Source organism: Sinocyclocheilus rhinocerous, unplaced genomic scaffold, assembly GCF_001515625.1.
Source record: "Sinocyclocheilus rhinocerous isolate Xijiao unplaced genomic scaffold, SAMN03320098_v1.1 scaffold256, whole genome shotgun sequence".
Taxonomy (NCBI): Eukaryota; Metazoa; Chordata; class Actinopteri; order Cypriniformes; family Cyprinidae; genus Sinocyclocheilus; species Sinocyclocheilus rhinocerous.
This window is the reverse complement of record NW_015632036.1, coordinates 1213626-1232768: the sequence shown is the minus strand read 5'-3', so window position 1 is coordinate 1232768 and position 19143 is coordinate 1213626. Positions and strand designations below refer to the sequence as shown.

Here is a 19143-nt window from a genome sequence, read left to right as displayed (position 1 = left end):
TTTTGTTGTTGTTAATTGAACTGAACTGTAGTTTTCTGTAGTAAACTGTCTTTGTATATTTTCTATTTTCTATTAATTTCCTAGTATTTAATTTACTATTATTTATTTTGAACAAAATTTCAGAAATTAGATGTTTTAAATTGTAGGTCATCTTGTACCCTGTCAAGGACAAATCTAACCAGCAAAACTTGATATCAAAAGCATCCTAAATGTTACATGTGTTTGCATTAAAGTAAGTAACCTTTCCTGTTATTGCTGTTTCAAATAGCCCACCATAATCTGTAGTCTGAGCATGTCAATGGCTAATGGCAAGGGCAGATATGTTACTAGTTAGTTTCAAGGAAAATCATTTTCAAATAATGTTATTTATTTATTTATTTTTGCCAAATAACCCTGTGTATGTGTCTGCCCCCGCAACCCCCCAACCCCCGGAAAAAAGTTGAGGCTTAGGATTTTTTTTTTTTTTTTTTGCTTTAACCCCTGTATTTAACAAAATTAACAAAAGATTATTTAAAGCCATGAGAAAAGCATGAAATGGATATTACAAAAAGTAGCTTTAGAAAGTCCCCCCCATCCCCCCATTATTAATTTTTGGGTGAGCTATGCCTTTTAATTAGTTTTTTTATTTATATGGATTTTTGTTTTATTTTCCGATTTTATTTTATTAATATGTAAATGTGAAATAATTATTTTTGTTAATTAAATTATACTCTAATTAAGAAAGTCATTGAGTCATTCATTTATTCATTCTATGAAGTAAATGGCTCTCTTATGAATGGGCCATTGAATCATTCATTCACTCGATTCGTTCAAAACACTGATTCATTCAGAAATTATGTTTTGCTTGGAGACGCACAACAGTTCTGCTGTGGTTTTAATAGGTAATATTTGTGTTTGTTTGCGAAACTGAGCAAAAACAGACAATATTGTGTCTAAAATATAACACCAATATTAATTTCTCATTTATTGAACTGTTGTATAAAATCAATATCACATTTGCTGTTTGGGCTGAAAACAGCCCTTGTGTGATATTGCTTAACTATATCATATGATATAAATATGAGACAAAAAATACAGGGACATTTTTGCCCCAATCTCTTGAATGTTAGAGGCATATAACTACATTCTGTAGGCTACATCACGCAGTGAGTTGTTGCTCTGAATCATGTTCATCATCAGTCAACTGTATATGTGTGATATCAAAGTACTGCAAGAGCTGTAGAGAGTTGACGGCTCTAGAAAGTATATGGGGGAAAAAAATGTTTAAATTACATTCTGAGCCCTTCCAAGATGTAACAGATTAACATTATTTAACAATTTATTTGTTACCTCACCAAATTTGCTGTTAAAATGTTAGCACAAAAATTAAAAAATGTTAATAAATATTAGTGTACTCATTTTTGCCTATTTTTTCCCACTTTGTCATGCTACAGTTTTGGAAAGTTTGTTCCATGGAGCACCTGCTGGCTCGATTGGAAATGGACTCTCCTCCTGTTTCCAAGCGAATTGTCAGTCTTCTGTTCAACTCATTCTTTCCAGTCAACCAATCAGAGACTGTCTGGTGCGAACGATGCGTCACTCTGATTCAGACAAACCCCGGGGCGGCTCGCAAGTTTTACCAGCATGCTTATCTCTACACGGCTCCTGCTAATATAGGTTAGATTGCTTTAGATGCCCTCAAAAGCTTTCTTAAATATGAATTCTGTTTTATATTGCGTGTTGAGTTACTAGGGTTTAGTTTTGACATTTGGAAGTACAGTATGTGTCATTCTCAGAAATGTCAACGTAAACTCACAGTGCTTTCTCCTTGTAGTCAAGCTGATGCTGGTGATCCGAAAGTGCCTGAATGTGTGCATTCAAAGTGCAGGAGATAATGAGTTTGCATCTAGCAATAAAGAAAACAGCACGGTGAGACTTAGTATACACTACTGTTTAAAGTTTGGGGTCAGTAAGATTTTTTTTATGTCTCTTATGCCTAGTTCTCACTACAGGATTTTAAGCCCGATTTACAAGTTAACAAGCTCTCCAACAGGTCGGCATGTGATCTGGGGAAAATCAGCGGGTGATCAGCACTCTGCAATCTTTATGTGTGAACTACTCAATGACGCATCAAAGAGGCTCGCTGATGCGTCACTGCCTCATCAACACCAAACAAATATCTAGCATGCTAAATATCTGGACCGGTCGGCCGACTCAACATCACATGGTATCAGGTGTCGCGACGAACTACAGCCAATGAGAGAGCAAGGCATGGGTTGAGGTCAGCGGAAGAAAAACAGCAGCAGCAACACGGCTTTAAAGGGGACATCGGATGCTAAATTCACTTTTACATTGTGTTTGAACTTAAATGTGTTGGCAGTGTGTGTACACAACCACCCTATAATGATAAAAATCCACCCAGTACTAGGGGTGTGCGATATATATCGTCTACGATAATATCTTAATTGTTGTTTTAACGATGTGCAATTTGACATTATCGAGTATTTTGCAAAAACCAAACAAAACACCTATGGATTGCACGCATACATTACGTGATGAAGTCTAGTGGGTTAAACCGTGCACGTGTGCATTTAGAGAGTGTTCTTTCACTGCATGATTCAGTCTATTAAAATGCATTAAGAAAGATCACAAAATTCAAGATATGGGGGCAGAAAATGTACATATTTATATCATTTCATATAGTTAAAATCACACGAGTGCCATTTTTTTCTTAAAAAATAAGCATGATTACAAATGTGATACTGATTTTATACAAGTTCAATTAACAATAAGTTAATATTAAGAGACTTACGTTTTAGACACCATAGCGCCTGTTGTTTTGCTCTATTTCGCCAATCAAAAATAATTCCAAACAGCCACCACAGAACAGTTGCGTCTCTGAGCAACATGACGGGGTTTCGTTCCTGAATGAATTAACCGTTTAAATGATTCAGTTCAGCCCCAATGACTCACTTATTAACAGTGACTTGCTGCCGCCTACTGGTGGTTTTAATTTTACATTTAAAGTATCTTTTTATTTTTTAAATAATTTCAAACATCAGTATTAAATGTTTTATGTTTAAAATATCAAAACATTATGCATTTGTAACTTCAAGTTAAAGCACTATATGTCCCTCTGAGCTGAATTAAATAGTGTGTAAATACATCTAAATTCCACTTCAGATGCAACTTCGCTGACCACACAGAATGAAGAATATCAAAAACTGCAGCTGTCCATGGTCGTCAGATATCCGCACAATAACACGCTCGGCAAAATATCGTCTAATTATCGTTATCGAGAATATCCCAAAAATATTGAGAGATTTTTTTTTTTTTTCAAAATCGCACACCCCTACCTAGTACTTAAATTCCCCAAAATATTGGGAGTTTTTTTTTTTTTTTTCAAAATCGCACACCCCTACCTAGTACTTGTTTTTAAATCATAAGCACTTTCTCAGAGCAAGCCGTTCACAGTTACTTGGCAAAGTGACGTCACTTTGCACAGGACCCTCCCACAACTGTTGACAGACACTGCCGTTTTAGCATAGACCCGCCGTGAGTGAGCTGTAAACGGTCCACCATTGTTTCGACGCCGCAGCAGGTGTAAGGTGTAACAAGAATGTCTCCTAAGCAATTGAGGTGTTCTGTTGTGGGATGTAAGAATAAACATAGCAGTCCTCATTTACTCCCGACATCTGAGCCGCTGAAGATGCAGTGGATTATTTTTGTTTTTGAAGGGAATGCGCCCCCGATCTACCTAAATTCGTTAATGTCTGCGCGAATCATTTTACACCAGACTGCTTTCTGAACGAGGGACGATTCAAGGCAGGTTTTGCTAAAAAGTTACAACTCAAGGATGGATCAGTACCCACTGTTCGTAATCCAGCTGCACCTCCAGAAGAAGTAAGTCCCACACTTGATATGTTTATGATTATTTGCAAATCGCCTTTCCTCTTCCATGGAAGAGAGGGGTGAGCAGAGCTCATTAGCATTTAAAGAGACATGTACAGAAACGGGTCACTGAACAGAGCTGTTTTTGACAAGGTAAAAAGGGGTGTTGTTTTACACGACCACTGAGGAATTTTAACCAAAGTGTGTTGCAGACATTTCATGAAGACCCTAAAAAATCATACCAACTTGTGGAAAATGGGCATCCGATGTCCCCTTTTAAGAAAAGTTTGGACAAAAGGATCTGTTCAGAACAGATCATCGTGCAAACAGCTTGCAGCACTAATTTCTTCCCGACGTAACAACTCCTGTTTAACTTGTTGTTTTGTGTCATTCCCGTTCAACTTGTGTTTTTGTGACAAAACGTGGTTTGGGGACGGGATAGAGTCGTTGATTGACAGTTGTTGTCAGCTTGTGTAGTGTGTCACCCCCTGTTGCAGATCATTTATGTAGTGTCGCGTAGTGTGAACACCACAACGACATCAAGACCGACAGTAAGTCATGTAGTCTGAACAGCACAGCGATCTGCCGACGTTTTAAGTCGTGTAGTGTGAACTAGGCTTTATGCTAACCAAGGCTGCATTTACAGTAAAAGCAGTAATATTGAGAAATGTTATTAAATAAATAAAATAACTATTTTCTAATATAATTTATTTCTGTGATGGCAAAGCAGAATTTTCAGCAGTCATTACTCTGGTCTTCAGTGTCACATGATCATCCTGATATGTTGATTTGGTGCTCAGGAAACTTACCATTATTATTACATTATTACAAATATTATTATTAAAATTGTAGATGGTTGTGCTGCTTATTTTTTGTAAAAACACTTTTTTTTAGGTTTCTTTGACAAATAGAAAGTTTAAAAGTAAGGATGCATGATATTAGATTTTTGCTGATATGTCGGTATTTTTCAACTCATTTTGGCTGATAGCCAATGCCGATACCGATATATATTTTCCATTTGTTTTGAAACAACACCAAGTCTGTGTGGAAATTATTTGTTAGAAAAAAACTGAATCTCTTAAATGTTTTCCACAATATCCTACAAACTGCTGAGCAACGATGGGGAACTTAAAACAGCTATAAATAATAATATTGTTTATGTTTGTCATTGCCACTAGATGTTGGAGGATGTTCTCTCAGTGCAGGACACTGCCTCCATGGCCAGCCTGCTGGAGATCCTCGTCATTCTATGGAAGAGTGTTCAGAAATCTCTCATGGCTAACCAAGAGACCTTCAAGTACACCACGTCAAAGTTCTCATCTGTTCTGCCCCAGTATCTTAAAATCTTTCAGGTAAGAGGCACATTCACACAGAGAACCAAAGGACGATTCAAAGAGCAAAACTGAACACTGTAGTCACATCTTTAAAGCTGGTGCAATATGGTTGCAACATGACGCAGTTTTGTGCATATGTGTGTGCGCAGGAGGAGCGGTGTAAAGCCCCTCTCATTCTTCTAGCCTCTCTACTTCCTGCCTCTGCTGTTCCAGCTCTGAGGTTAGTAGGACTCTCCCCTCAACTACCCCTCAGTGCAGCTCATATTGTTAAATGCCTCATTTTAAACCAATGGTGCAGCTAAAAATGAAAACACCCCCTTGACATGAGATGAATCTGAATTGTAATTTTTCGTGGAGCTATTCCTGCAAAGGACAGCTCAATGAAGAAAAGAGCATTTCAAAATCTTCTTTCCTGCTGAGTGTTTAGCACAATCCGCATGGTGCCTCAGCCATCTCCCCAGAACAGCAGGTTGGCTCAAAAGCGAAATGCCAATTCTGATTCCCATTTGATCCAATAGGTATCCTTAATTGCTGGTGGGATTGAGTGTGTTTTCAAGGCTTTAGAGCGATCTGTAGGGCAGTCTGGGTGTATTGCATGACTGTGTTTTCCTCTCTGCAGGAGTAAAGTGATGTCTCACTTGAGGAGTTTGAAAGCGGGCACCGCTGTGATGTCATACAGTCAGTATGTGGAGTGTCTCTGTAGCTGGGGGCAGATCAGCCATATTGTGGAGCTGATAGAGAACTGGCTTGTGGAGGCTGCACCTGTGAGAGCGGTAAATGTCACATAAAATGTCCATGTGGGGGGTCATTAGGTTTTTATGGTATTTTAATATCATCTATGATCACTCACTTGTCAGCAAGGTGATGAAGATATAACTGGCAAAGTGCATTTTGATGGGCTGGAAGAGTCGAAATCAGATCTGGGCCTAGACTATCTGGATTATCTGCTCCTGCACCCTAAAACACGAGACTGTCTGTTCACACTGCCGCTGGATCAGATCAGACCACTCCATAGGGCCCTCAACAAATGGAAGGTACAGAAGTTTGATGATTGCTATTACAAAGAATTGGTGCAAATGTACTCTTTTTGTGATATTACTGTCATTAGTTACAAAATCAACATGGTAATTGCATGTTTTCACAAGTCTTGCTTTGAAGATACTGCTGCACAAAGCTGTTCAGCTAAATGACATGATGTTTTTGGCCTTATTATATTAGTCAAAGCTGTGATGAGCTTATATAATTGTTTTGTTCAAGGGAAGTTGTATTTACTGAGGTCTTCAGATATTATGTTACATTTTTTCTGCCTTTATCGGGGCCTGAATTTCATACCCAGTATACTTGTGTTTTACAATTTATAATGTTGTTGATTCATATTTATATTGTGAGGAAGATACTTAAAGAGAACTTTGATTTCAAACTCTGAATTGAATTTATTTTAACTAAAAAAGACAAGTAAACAGTCAGTAATAAAATAAGAATAGATAAATGACAAGCAACTAAAATGAACTGTACTTTTAAGTTTTTCAGGTAGGTATAACAGTAATATTCAGGTACAGCTATACCACAGAAACGGAATAATCTGTTTAACATTAAAATAACACTGGTTAGTCTTCAATGTATAAATAAACATTAATGACAGACAGCAGCAAGTTTATTTAGGTTGCTGTCTCTTTAAGACCTCATGCACGGATCTGTTACACATAAGTTTTGTTTCTCAACTGTTTACTTTAACTTAATAGCCTATATACCGACATGTTTCTCAACTGTTTACTTTAACTTAATAGCCTATATACCGACAATGTTTAGTATAAATCGACTGTTTACGTGAATACACATCAAGACGGGCATTTTGACATAATTTTGTATGTATTTGGCCGTTTACGCGCAGTAAGGTGCAACACAACTTCATTCTGTAGTCGCGCTCTCTCAGATGCGGCACTGTGTATGCGCGCTTTGGGTGTGAGCTTACAGAAAGGGGTCTCACAGAGACCGCGCAAGTACTGAATTGAGCACGTGAATGTTTAAAATTGTAAGAGTCAAAAGCATGTGCAAATGATACATTCCGTCACCTGTCCTGAGCGTCTTTCACACTGAAATATTTGCAGAAACTGCGGGAATCAGTAGAATTATGCGTAATCCTGCGCTGAAATTCAAGCCCTGTTTATGATCTGGAAAAGTGGATATGTTTTCTGGCTGAAAAGTTTTAAAGTTATTTTTATGCTTAGCTCTGAACTGTACTATCTTTTTGGAACTATTGTCATTTCGCTTTTGTTTGTGTGCAGTCGCTGTTGTTTTCCTCCCTGAGCGGAGAAGAGGTCAGAGTGGAATTCATTGAGACAGCGCTGAGAGCTTTTATCTTCCATGGTCGACTCAGTATCCATCTTCAATACAAAGTGAGTGTACTGCAGTAACCACACTGCATTCACTCTTTGAGTCCTTCACACTCCAAACAAAGCCAACATTCACTGAACACACTCACTCAAGCGATGTTAAGATGTGAAGAGAGTTTTAAAGAAAATAAGTTGTCCGTTAGTACTTAACCTGTACATTCTCAAGCACTGAGGTGACGACAATTTATTTCAGCAGTTAAAGTAGGTCTCCGAATCTCAAACTTATAATACAGTATTGACGTCTTCCATCTGTCCTATGCTGAACTGTGCAAATGGTTTTCATTGGACATGACTTGGATTTTGTTATCTGCAGATCAAGCAGTAGTTGCCTGAATGGTCTGTAAGCTCACTTTCAGATTGAACAAATAAAACTCATAATCAGCACTTCTTTCTGATCCTACAGTTCCCAGAGGAGCAGGGGTTCCTCAAATCCCTGGAGCATTCTGTGTCCTGGGTAGAGAAAAGAGTCCTTCCTTTTCTGGCCAACTCCAGCAGTGAGCAACAGTTGTCCTTAAGCAGGAAGACCATAGAAGTGAGTGGAATGATCAGTGTGAAAGGTTTATTTATTTTTTATTGTTGGCAATTTGTCAATTTGAATTGTCATAATATTTCACAATATTACCTTTTTTATTTTATTTTTGATCAAATAAATCCAGCCTTGGGGAGCATAAGAGACTTCAAAAACAATAAAAAAAAATCTTCCCAACAAACTTTTAGTGTTCATGCAAAACATTTGAAGGCTTTATACAACATTATATATTAAAAAGAGTGTTTCCTTGTTGAAAATGATAGACAACACATGAGACCTAATCCTAAAACTAATACAATTACACAATGAGTTGTGCAGACACACAATATTTTGTATTGTATGTATATAATTTCTTTCCCTTTCTGTATCATTGTCAGAGTTGTTTAACAGTGTGCAAGAATGTGCTGCGGGTTTCTGTAGGAGACGGTGATTTCAGAGACCATTTACTGCAGCATGTTGCCTCTGTACTGCAGACAGGTGAGGATTAAGTATTTATACTGAGCTAGGGCCCAGTGATTGTATGAGTTGTGTTTAGTCAAAATACAATGTTTGACCACCTTCCCACAAAGGTTTACAAAAGAGTGCTGCAGCTTTGATGCCAAAACCCAGAGGACTCTCCATGGGTTTGCCTGAGATTTTTCTTATGGGTTTTTCAATTCTTGTGTAAAATAAGGTCTGTGGTAACTAAGCATAACTTGAACTGCACACACTCACACCCAGATGTTCTTGTGTAGTTACCCATTATAAACATTATAAAACTTTGTATTTTTTATTTATTTTTTAACAACTAGGGCTGGGCAAGTTAACGCGTTATCGCATTAATGCATTAATTAATTAACGCCAACAATTATTTTATCGCGCATTAACACAGTTTTTAATTTTTTTATTAATATTATTATTTTGAAAGTCTGTTGCTCACTGGCTCTGAATACACATACAGACAAACCATGGGTCATCACAGGAGTGGTGGGATGTTGATCAATACTGGTTTGGGATGGGTGTCATAATGCGTCTCAACCAATGAGAGCATTTGGGCCTAACACCGTGTCTACACCGGACGCGAGCGGTGATTTTTAATTGACAGGATTTTGTTACTTTTATTTTGTATCTACTGTCCGGCTTGGACGCGGCGTCCGTCAAAAACAGGCGAACGTTCTTAGGATCGCAAAGAATGATGGCACGTATGAGCCTCCCTCAAGACGCACCATCACAAAAAGAATACACAAGTTGTATGAAAAGGAGATTTTAATTTGAGTACATTAATGTTTAAGTTGAGATTTACAAAAAAATATTTTAACTGCTACTATGTAAAGGGAATACTGCTGTAAAAAAAGCACCTTACTTGTTTAATGTGTTTCCAAAACGTTGTTTGTCTTGATTATTTGTGTTCTAACATGGCTAAGTTGGCTAAATGTTTATGTTCTGTCCGGTTTAATTCTGTTTATAGTTGTATTTATTGCTATGTCCTACTTTGTTGTGCTGTAGGCTACAAAGTTAATACACTGAAAAGTCCAGTTATGAACGACAAGGATAAAAGATTTGTAGCTGTATGTATAGTCGTGTAAAACATATCCTCAATTATCTTGTATCTATATTTCACATACCATTTCTGGCATCCTGGCAAGGATATAGTGATGTGAAATACGATCTGGAGTCTGCGTAGGTGTATATATATATATATATATTGTGTTTCCAAACAAATGTTATTGCACTTTTGTTCATACAGCAGTACTTTTAAAATAAAAGTGAGGAATACACTACCTTTGAATTCATTATTGAATTTTGTGCATAACAATGCGATTAATCGCGAGTAATTGCAGAAAAATCATGCGATTAAAAAAAATGTAATTGTTGCCCAGCACTAAAATTAACATAACTGCTTTAAAATTTGCACTTTTAGTATGGCTATGTGTAATTTACATTGTAGAGCAAAACGTTCAAGTATTGTCAATTTATATTTACCACAGACTTTGTTTTACATTTACATATATTCATTTAGCAGACGCTTTTATCCAAAGCGACTTACAAATGAGGACAATAAAAACAGTCAAAACTAACAAAAGAGCAACAAATATATAAGTGCAAATGACAAGTCTCGGTTAGCCTAATGAGTTTTATTTATAAATTGAAAAACCCATTATATAAACCCATAGGAAAATCTCAAGGGACCCCTAGGTGAATTAGTCTTCTGGGTTTTGACGTCACAGCATTGTATAGAGTAGTGCTTTTAATACAATTGTGTGTGTGTATGTGGGGTTCATTTAGAGAAAGGATACATGTGCACCCCTCATGTGCTCGCTCTGCTTACTGAGGTGGCACAGGGCTGCCTTTCCCATAAGGCTGAGACACAGGAAGATCAATCGTCCCTCACTATCCGCATTTTGACCAACATCTTCCAGAAAGTTGTGGAGATCATAGCGCATAGACTACGTAAAGACAAGGAAGAGGGTCAGGAGGTGAGGCCTTTGAAAAGAGACATTAGGGCCTTCTTTAAGTACACTTCCATTCCATTTCTGGATGATTCTGAATGTGTTTAACAAACCTGTGTGCACATGTACATATTTAAACTCAATTTAGTATTGTAAAACTTTGACTGAAATTTCTACCTGACATCATTTCTTTCGGACTCTTTCTTTTAAAAAAGCCTTTCTTTATGTATCTTTAGCTGTGTTGCTCTTCTGAAGAAGCTCTTTATGACTTCTTGCTGGTGACTAAGTTTACAACTGAGAGGTCAGAGTTCATCACAGGAGTCTTCTCATCACTCTGTGCAGCAGTTATTATTGATATCAGCCGCACTTTGCAGAAGGTAAATCCGCTAATTTTAGTTTTTTTTTATGTTTTGTGATGTTTGTGTGGCATTGCTCCTTTATCTGTTTAATTGAAACATTTGTTGAGCTCAAAGCATTTCTTTTTACTCTGATGTCTTTTTTGAATGAGTGATATAAATAAGAAATATTTTGTTCTTGAGACAAAATTAAACCATAAGCAATGCGGGAAAGTTGGCTAAAGCCATGTATAAAAATAAGTTAATGTATAAAAGAAACGAATTGAGACACTGAGGCATGGAAGAATAAATGTACTGTAGAAAGCAACAATTTGATGTTTCTTCATGCAGATCTCTCATGTGGAAGAGGTGTTGACCCCAGAGACGGTTAATGACCTTCCACCTCTCTCGAACACCATACTCAAAGTGACGCTCAAATCACCTGCTGTTACCAGGTAACATTAAACAACAGCTAGAACTAAAAGCCTTTGTTTATACTATTGAACACTTCTGATTCATTTTCTGGTATGTTGTAGGTTTTTTCTGTCTGAAATAAGCTCCTCCATTGAGTCAGAGGTCATCGATAGTATCACACAATGGGCTGCAGTTACACACATTCTGACCATCATCAAACAATGTGAGTTTTTGTTACTCATTTTGTGCTAATGTTAAGGCCCATTCACACCAAGAAAGATAACTGTAAAGATAGTGCTGGGCAGTATACCGGTTCATATCGAATACCGGTGTTTATTTTTGTTATGATCTGAATTTTTAAAATACCGCAATACCGGTGTATGTCGCTTAAACAACGTTCGGAACGCGACACTGTTTGAAAGGGGTCCCTTTTCATCATGACAGTAAAATAGGGCATTCTAAGTCAATATACTGCAGTATTTCCTCTCTCAATCAGTAGAAAATATGGTCAACACCCGGTCATGCGTAAAAAAAAAAATACTGTCATGTACCGTGAAACCAGTATAATTTAGAAAAATACCGTGATATAAATTTTTGGTCATACCGCCCAGCACTATGTAAAGATGATTAGAACTATATTAGCATCTGCACCAATGGATATGTCATCTGCCACTTTAAATGCTCAAGCTCTTTAAAGGATTCTGATTATCATTCATCAGTTGGAAAAAAATTTTTATCTGAAAGTGATTCCAATGATTTGTTCCTCTGTGTTGTTATCATTGTAGTTGTGGTGTGGCCTTCCCTATTCTCACAAAATGTTAACAATTCTTAAAATTTCATAGTTATCATCCTTTGTGTGAACAGGCCTTTACTTGGTTCCAACACCTGGGTGCTTGATAGTAAAAATTTGAGAAGTTTATACAATATTCTTTTGAACACATTCTCAAAGATTTGCAATCCCAGTTAATTTCACACAGCCTAAAGCATATAACTAGTCCAGTGGTGTTGGACTTGGTGAAGAAACTTGAGTGATATAAAGTATAAAATGAGACTGAGTTTCATTTGTTTCTTTGATAAAATCCTACGAGTACATGATTGTTTTTACCTTTCTGCTCTGTTCCTTACAGCTGATGCATTTATTGTGGAGTTGAAGGAAATTGCTTTGTCTGTACGCAGACAAATACAGAGCCATTACAACATCACTGCAGAAAACTCTGACAATATACAGAGGTAAAAGATTTAGATGTCATATTGTGAAAGCATGCTCTCGGAGTCCTATTTACAATGATAGCTGTACAACTGTTAATGTTGTTTTGGTCTCTCTCTCAATCTTAGGTCCATCTATGAATCCACTGTCAGGATGCTGAATGATATCCTAAATCCATGCCAACAACCAAACAGTTAAATTGGCAAGCTAATAATTTAGAGTTTATGCATATTCCCACAAAATTCTTTATTCCTTATTTTGTTCTCTCAGCTGTATACTGTCTGTCATGTTTTTATTTTCCACTCTCTATATACAAGAACATTCACTATATAAACAAAACTTCCATAAAACGTCATCTTGGTTCACTAGGATCACTATTCATTTTCTTTTGTACACTTTCAAATGCAACAGTGTTTCCATTGCATATAACTCTAGTTTATAATCTTATCAATCTACTAAAAATCTTCTATTTTGAAGACATTTCAGTGAATCTGATATATCTTAAGATGATACTTTTAAGGTTTAAGGTGTCTTTGATGAAATATGTCCCTTCTATTGACCTTTTCTGCTTTATCCTCAGATCCATTCCAAATACTGGTCTGAGATGTGTTGTTATACTTCTACTTTCCCTATTAAACCATAGAAGTGTACAGACAAGTAATTTCTAAATGTAAACTCTGAGATATGTATATGTGATTGATTTTTTTTCTAATCTGAGGTCTTTACAGTGTCACAGTCTGTAATCATGGTGTGAAATAAAGAAAAAGCACATTAGATTAAATCTGATTTTGAAGAAACTGTTGCTTAAACCTGAGCTTGATTGAACTTGAAACTAAATGTTTGGGTGGATTGTGACTTCTACTGATACACTATTATACTCTTTTTCTCTTTTTTGATGTCTGCTTTTCTTCACATAACCCAATAATACATTTCCATTAATGCCCAATTAAAACTCTGTCCCATCTTTTAATTAATCAAAAAAAAAAAAAGTCCATGGTGTAATCTTCAATTTCTCTGATTTCGAGGGTATGAATGGAGATTGTTTGACATGCTAGATTATAGCATACCTTTGACTTGTTTATACACCACACATGTGGCATGTGATTTATTGTAGTGCATTGTTTGTCAAGTACATCACACCAGCGTTTCGGTAGGGGGCACAATCTTTGAGCAAAATAACTGCGCTCGAGAGCAACGGAGATAACCCTACCCTTCCTCAACCGCTTCTGTCTGATAAGAGAAGTGCGGTCCATCGCTTCAAACTAAATACAACTGACTGCGGAAGTCTTAAAAACACATCGAGAAAGCGCATGTAGCTAGTGACGTCAGTAGCTGAGGCGGGGCGCTGACCGTGGTGCTGAACGCGCCTCGCGCCTCTTAAGAGTTGAGTACAGGACCCGGGGTAGCAGAGCATCACTCATCTCACTATCCTCCATCTCATTCGTCTCTGACCTACTTCCGCTCTAATCACATCACTCCTGAAACGTGAGAGCCGCTATGCCGAATTAACGAGAGCTGTTTGGGCTTGATGGGCAGGATGGCTTCTGTGCGCGCGCTGCTCCTCGCCTTGCTGTCTGTCCACGCGCTCGCCGCTGCATTCGCGGACAGGAAATTCGGTAAGTTAGTTTCACATGACGCCCCACTAAGTGTGTGATGTTTGTCGTCCTTCCCTTTAGAAATAAGCCAACTTGTGTTTGTGTATGTGTGTTCCTTGAGTGCAATTAATGAGGTTAATCACAACAGCGGTTTGGCGTGCAGAGCTTGATGTATGATTTTTTTATTATTATTATTATTATACATGACTCGACTAAATGTATCCAACTGGGTTGTTAACATCATGGTCACATAAAATCCTTCACCCTTAAGTTATGAGATTTTACAGCCCATTAGTGATTTCATTCTGGGTCACATACCTGAATCAGCATCCTTGTTTCTTCTGGAGCAATTTCCCCATCAACCAATCAGATCTCAGGGATGTACACTATCAACTTATCATTTACTTATTGCACTGGAGAAAAAAAAAGCCCAGCAGCTTGTCATTTGGGAAGTAGCCTTAAAAGGGTCATTTTGTACATTATTTGGGTTCATGGTATTACTTTAAGGGTGCATAATACTATTCCAAGCTACCAGTATGCACCTATTACTGGGTGCATATTTATTTTTTAGGTTACTGTCCCAGTGATGAGCTGAAAGTACAGGTTGTGCACATTTTTGACGGTGTATTTTAGTGGTAGTTAATGGTGCTGAAAGGACTGTTGTTCCAGGGCAATCAAAATCTGCTGTTCCAGTAACGTGCTCTGGTCCTTAATAGGACATGTTTTAGGACAGTTACCTCGGAGCCTTGTTTCCTTGAGCATGCAGAGCGCATAGGGTTGCCAGACAAATGGGAGATCGTTCTAGTGCTCCTCACTGACAGTGGATTACATAATCGCGTTACGGTTCGTTAAAGCATCTTGGCAGGCTTCATCTTTCAAAGGCACAGGCCAAGAGCGAGAGCCAGCCTCAGCTGGGAAGGACTCGGCTCGAGCTGTAAACAGATACAGCTTTACACGCTTCATGAACCGGTGCATTCACACATCGATAGTGAGGGAGCTTTGATCATTGAAGAGACGAATGACTGCGAACTTTATTAAAGATTGGAGCCTTCAAAGACTTGGGCTAGTTTATATGACATTTCCTACACATGCCATGTGCATCAAAATTTTGTTCTAGATCAGAGTCGTGGTCGTGGCACAGTGGGTAGTCCATGTGCTCACAGGAATGCAGGTTTGAATCTGGCTTGTGTCATGTTAAGATTGCATTCCCAGTCTCTCCATCTCACCAGCAGTCTTGTTATAGACTTACGGTATTTACTTGATCATGTGGATGTGTATTAGTTATTTGAGAGCGTTTTAAATATTCTGTTAGGGCTGATTTATATTACATTCACTATACCCTGAAAGCTGAATTCATTGTTTGCAAGCTAAAAGCCAAATCACGGCTTGTGATTCTGATTCTGAAGTTTTTTCCTTGAATGCACAACGTGTTACTAAATGATTTGCAAACACTCAGCTGGATTTGCTCAGCATCATTGTCACTTTAACATTTTTAAAACAACATAAGAAATGTTGTCTTGGCAACTAACAGAAATAAGTTTAGGATGAAGCACAAAATGACTGCCCTGGAAATCAATAAAAATGAAAACTGATATAAACATAAACCTAAAAAGTAATATAAAAAAAAAGGAATAAAAATGATGAAAGCATGTAACAAAATTACTAAAAAGTAAACACTTGAAAAGGAAACATGACGTAAATGTAACTCATAAAGTTGTTGTAGGGTACTGTGCAGATCTTAAACAATGTTGCGATATGAGATCCTTTATAACTACAGGAAATATAATCCTTTAAGATTTAAGTGGACATAACATGGTGTATGTTGTGTTTGTTTAAATCATCGTACTCTTACATAACGTACTGTTATAATTATTTCCAATGGCATGGGCACAGAGTGTGATGCTGGATTTTTTGGACGGGAATTAGAGATTCCAGAGACAGAAACGAAGTGAGTCAGACTTGTCCTATGAGAGATGCAAATGGTTAGAGGTTCTGAATTTTTTCTTTTGAAGGTTTTGTTATAGTCTTTGTGATGGTTGGATTGACCATCAGTGTGTGTGTTTATGTACCCGCACAGAAGCACATTGTTATTTTTAATAAGTCCCACTGTGTATTATGTTTACGTCATCTAATGAACATGATATAGGAGATGGTAGTTTCCCTGCATCCTCTTCAGCAGCTCCATGAACTTCCTGTGAGGAGATGGAGAGCGTGGGAGATATTTCTCATCTCAAATGTACAGGAAGCAGCAGAGATTCAAACTGAGTTGTTTTAACAGAACAGATTATTTATGGCTCACTTAGAATCTCTGGTGCTTCCTGGAACAATATCTCCCACGCCTGACACACCTAGCTCATGAGCATCACAGAAGAGCTGACATTTTCAAATACAAATAACTGACAGCATTCTTCTCTAGTCTCATGTAAACGAATATTCCGTTGAGTACAAGTTATGCTCAAGCAGTAGCACTTGAGGCATATTGTTGTTTACCACAAAAAATACATAAATAAATAAAATAAGAAGAAGAAATAAATAAAAAATAATGTCTTTTCTTTAAAAAATAGCAAAAATCTGGATTATCGTGAGTCACTTAAATTGGAAGTGAATGGGGCCAGTTTGTAAACATTAAAATACTCACCATTTCTATAGTGTAGGCACAAAACATAAACATTATGCTTGTTAACATGATTTTAGTGCACTGTAAAAATTACTTGTAATTTTAACAGTAAAAGACCAAAAATTCTATGGTAAAAACCTGAAAAGGGCTGTTGGATTTATTTATTTATTTATTTTCAACTGTAAAATGTACAGGTTGTTCTGTAAAATTGTTTACAAGTTTTACTTTTTTTACAGAATTATTCTGGCAACTACAGCTGCCAGTTGTATTCTATTAAAAACAACTGATTTTTTTTTTAAGTAAAAACAAATTTCAAATACAAAATTTAAGATAAAAATTACTTACTAAAAATTACTTTAAAAACACTTAAAACCTTTAAACGACCATAAAAATGACAGGAACACATTCACAGCTCAAGTAATAAGCCACGTTTTTTCAGACAAATTGAAGTGCTTTTATAAATGTATACACTTCACATTTCTACTATCCTCAAAAAACTGGCCCCATTTATTTCCTTTGTAAGTGCCTCACTGTAACCTCAATTTTTGCTTTTTTAATTTATTATTATTATTATTATTTTAAGAAAACAAGGGACAGAATTATTTTTGTACTGTCAATTGAGATGAACTTATAAGTATAATTCCTTCAGTGTTTAGATAGTACACCCTGACCTCAGCTAATGGTCAAAGGCTATATATAGGCTACTGTAGGTCAGAATAACCCTATTTAAACATACATAGATAAATGGACAAAGCTTGAGATAGACATGACCCCCGGTCAATTATCTCAGTCAATTTGTATTAAATAATTCATTATCTGCCTCTGTCTCCATATCTCATCCAAACCATTCACTGAGTTCTGTTTAAGAGAGAGATTATTTCTGTGAGCTCTGTGAGGTTCAACTTCTCAGTGCGTTTAATAAAGCTGCTGTCAGGCAGGTTAGAAGAAAAGAGATGATATGATCAAACCTGGACAGCCTGGCTGAATTTCGTAGCCTGGGTCTCATCAGGCTTATCTAATGGAGAGGCCTATGGCCTTCAACATAAAAATGTATTTTAACTGATGTTTAAAAGAAAATTAGTCGAGATTGCAAATAAGCAACAGCAATCAAAAATCTATTTGAGATAACATAACAATAAATCATATATGGCAAATGGTAGCCTAAAGATAATTTTCAACATTCATCCTGAGTAACAACCTTAATCAGCATGGTGTTCTGCTCATTTTCCAGTTAACTGCATGTTTCTCATAATATTTAGAATCAAATTATTACAAATCAAACTATTGACTAAATTTGCCAATAAGTATTACTGCTTTTCCACAAGCTTTACAGTTGATACTTGCTGTATCACTGTAAATTAAAAGTCAGTCACATAAATTAGATTTTTTTAACCACCCATAAACTACTTAAAGGGATAATTCACATAATAAAATTGAAAATTCTGTCATCGTCTACGCACCCTCATGTCCTTCCAAACCTGTATGACTTTCTTATGTGGAATGCAAAAGATATTTTGAAAAAAAAAAATTATTATTATTATTTTTTTTTTCATACAATGAAAGACAGTGAGGTTCTGTGTAATTTTGAACCCCACTGAATTTCATTATGGGGACAAAACCAGTTTAAAATAGTGTTCCAAAGAAGAAAGAAAGTCATACAATTTGGAAACAGCATGAGTGCGAGTAAATGAGCAATCTCATTAGGTATGTCTATTTTTGTTGGCTGTTTCTCAATGAAACTGTCCCTGCTAATCGTCTCAGTATGAAATCTGATTGTTTCTGAAGCACTGCCTGAGCTGAATGTGTCAGTCATCCCTGTCCTGTTTTTGCTAGATGAGCTTTTGTATCTGCGTGTGGTCTTGTCATCTGTCTTTGTTGGAGTGTGAGATGGAGAGAAAGTCCTTCTTTCTGCTTATTTGTGCAGACACAAGCTGTTATCTGTGAGTGTATCCCAGCATCCTTTTAGCCCCCCACAGTGTCTGGCATTCTGGCACACACAGGTAACAAAGACTGCAATTATAACACACTTAGTATGTGTGTGTGTGCGTGTCTACTTCTCTGATATATCATCTGTGGCATAATTATCCATTTTACTGATTGTATAAATAATCAGTGACTTTTTAGATATTGGCAAATTACTCAAATCTCATTCATCATGTGATGGCGTCACCTCACCTCCACCCGCTGTTATTTCATCTATGTGCTTTCTGCAAACCAGACCTTTAATAATATTCGTCGACTATAGACCTTAGTCATGGCTGGGCCATATTCAATTTTTGACAGGAAAGAAAACAAGTCTGTGAGAGATAGAACAGAAGAACAGTGTGTTCAATGGATTGTATTGCTGTTTAACAGCATACTGTTTGTTCAGCTGATGAAACATCTTTCCGGAAAAATAAATAAATAAACTTTTAGTAGAC

At 36.9% G+C, this 19143-nt stretch overlaps 1 protein-coding gene across 1 annotated transcript; it reads left to right on the top strand.

Annotated features, from left to right (window-relative positions):
- Nucleotides 1-1437: 1437 nt before the first annotated feature.
- LOC107742136 (condensin-2 complex subunit G2-like) lies at nucleotides 1438-13308 on the top strand. The gene is made up of 15 exons (XM_016555039.1): nucleotides 1438-1656; nucleotides 1814-1908; nucleotides 5049-5222; nucleotides 5354-5424; nucleotides 5824-5977; nucleotides 6062-6238; nucleotides 7490-7600; nucleotides 8001-8129; nucleotides 8504-8603; nucleotides 10392-10582; nucleotides 10792-10932; nucleotides 11242-11345; nucleotides 11427-11527; nucleotides 12432-12534; nucleotides 12640-13308. Exons 1-15 carry the CDS (start codon nucleotides 1452-1454, stop codon nucleotides 12707-12709), a joined length of 1926 nt encoding a protein of 641 aa, XP_016410525.1. The 5' UTR covers nucleotides 1438-1451; the 3' UTR covers nucleotides 12710-13308.
- Nucleotides 13309-19143: the final 5835 nt, after the last annotated feature.

Coding starts and splice junctions, on each gene's coding strand:
- LOC107742136 (XM_016555039.1), top strand. CDS start 1,452: ATGGAGCACCTGCTGGCTCGATTGGAAATGGACTCTCCTCCTGTTTCC. Junction 1,909..5,048: donor GCAATAAAGAAAACAGCACG/GTGAGACTTAGT, acceptor CATTGCCACTAG/ATGTTGGAGGATGTTCTCTC. Junction 8,130..8,503: donor TAAGCAGGAAGACCATAGAA/GTGAGTGGAATG, acceptor TATCATTGTCAG/AGTTGTTTAACAGTGTGCAA.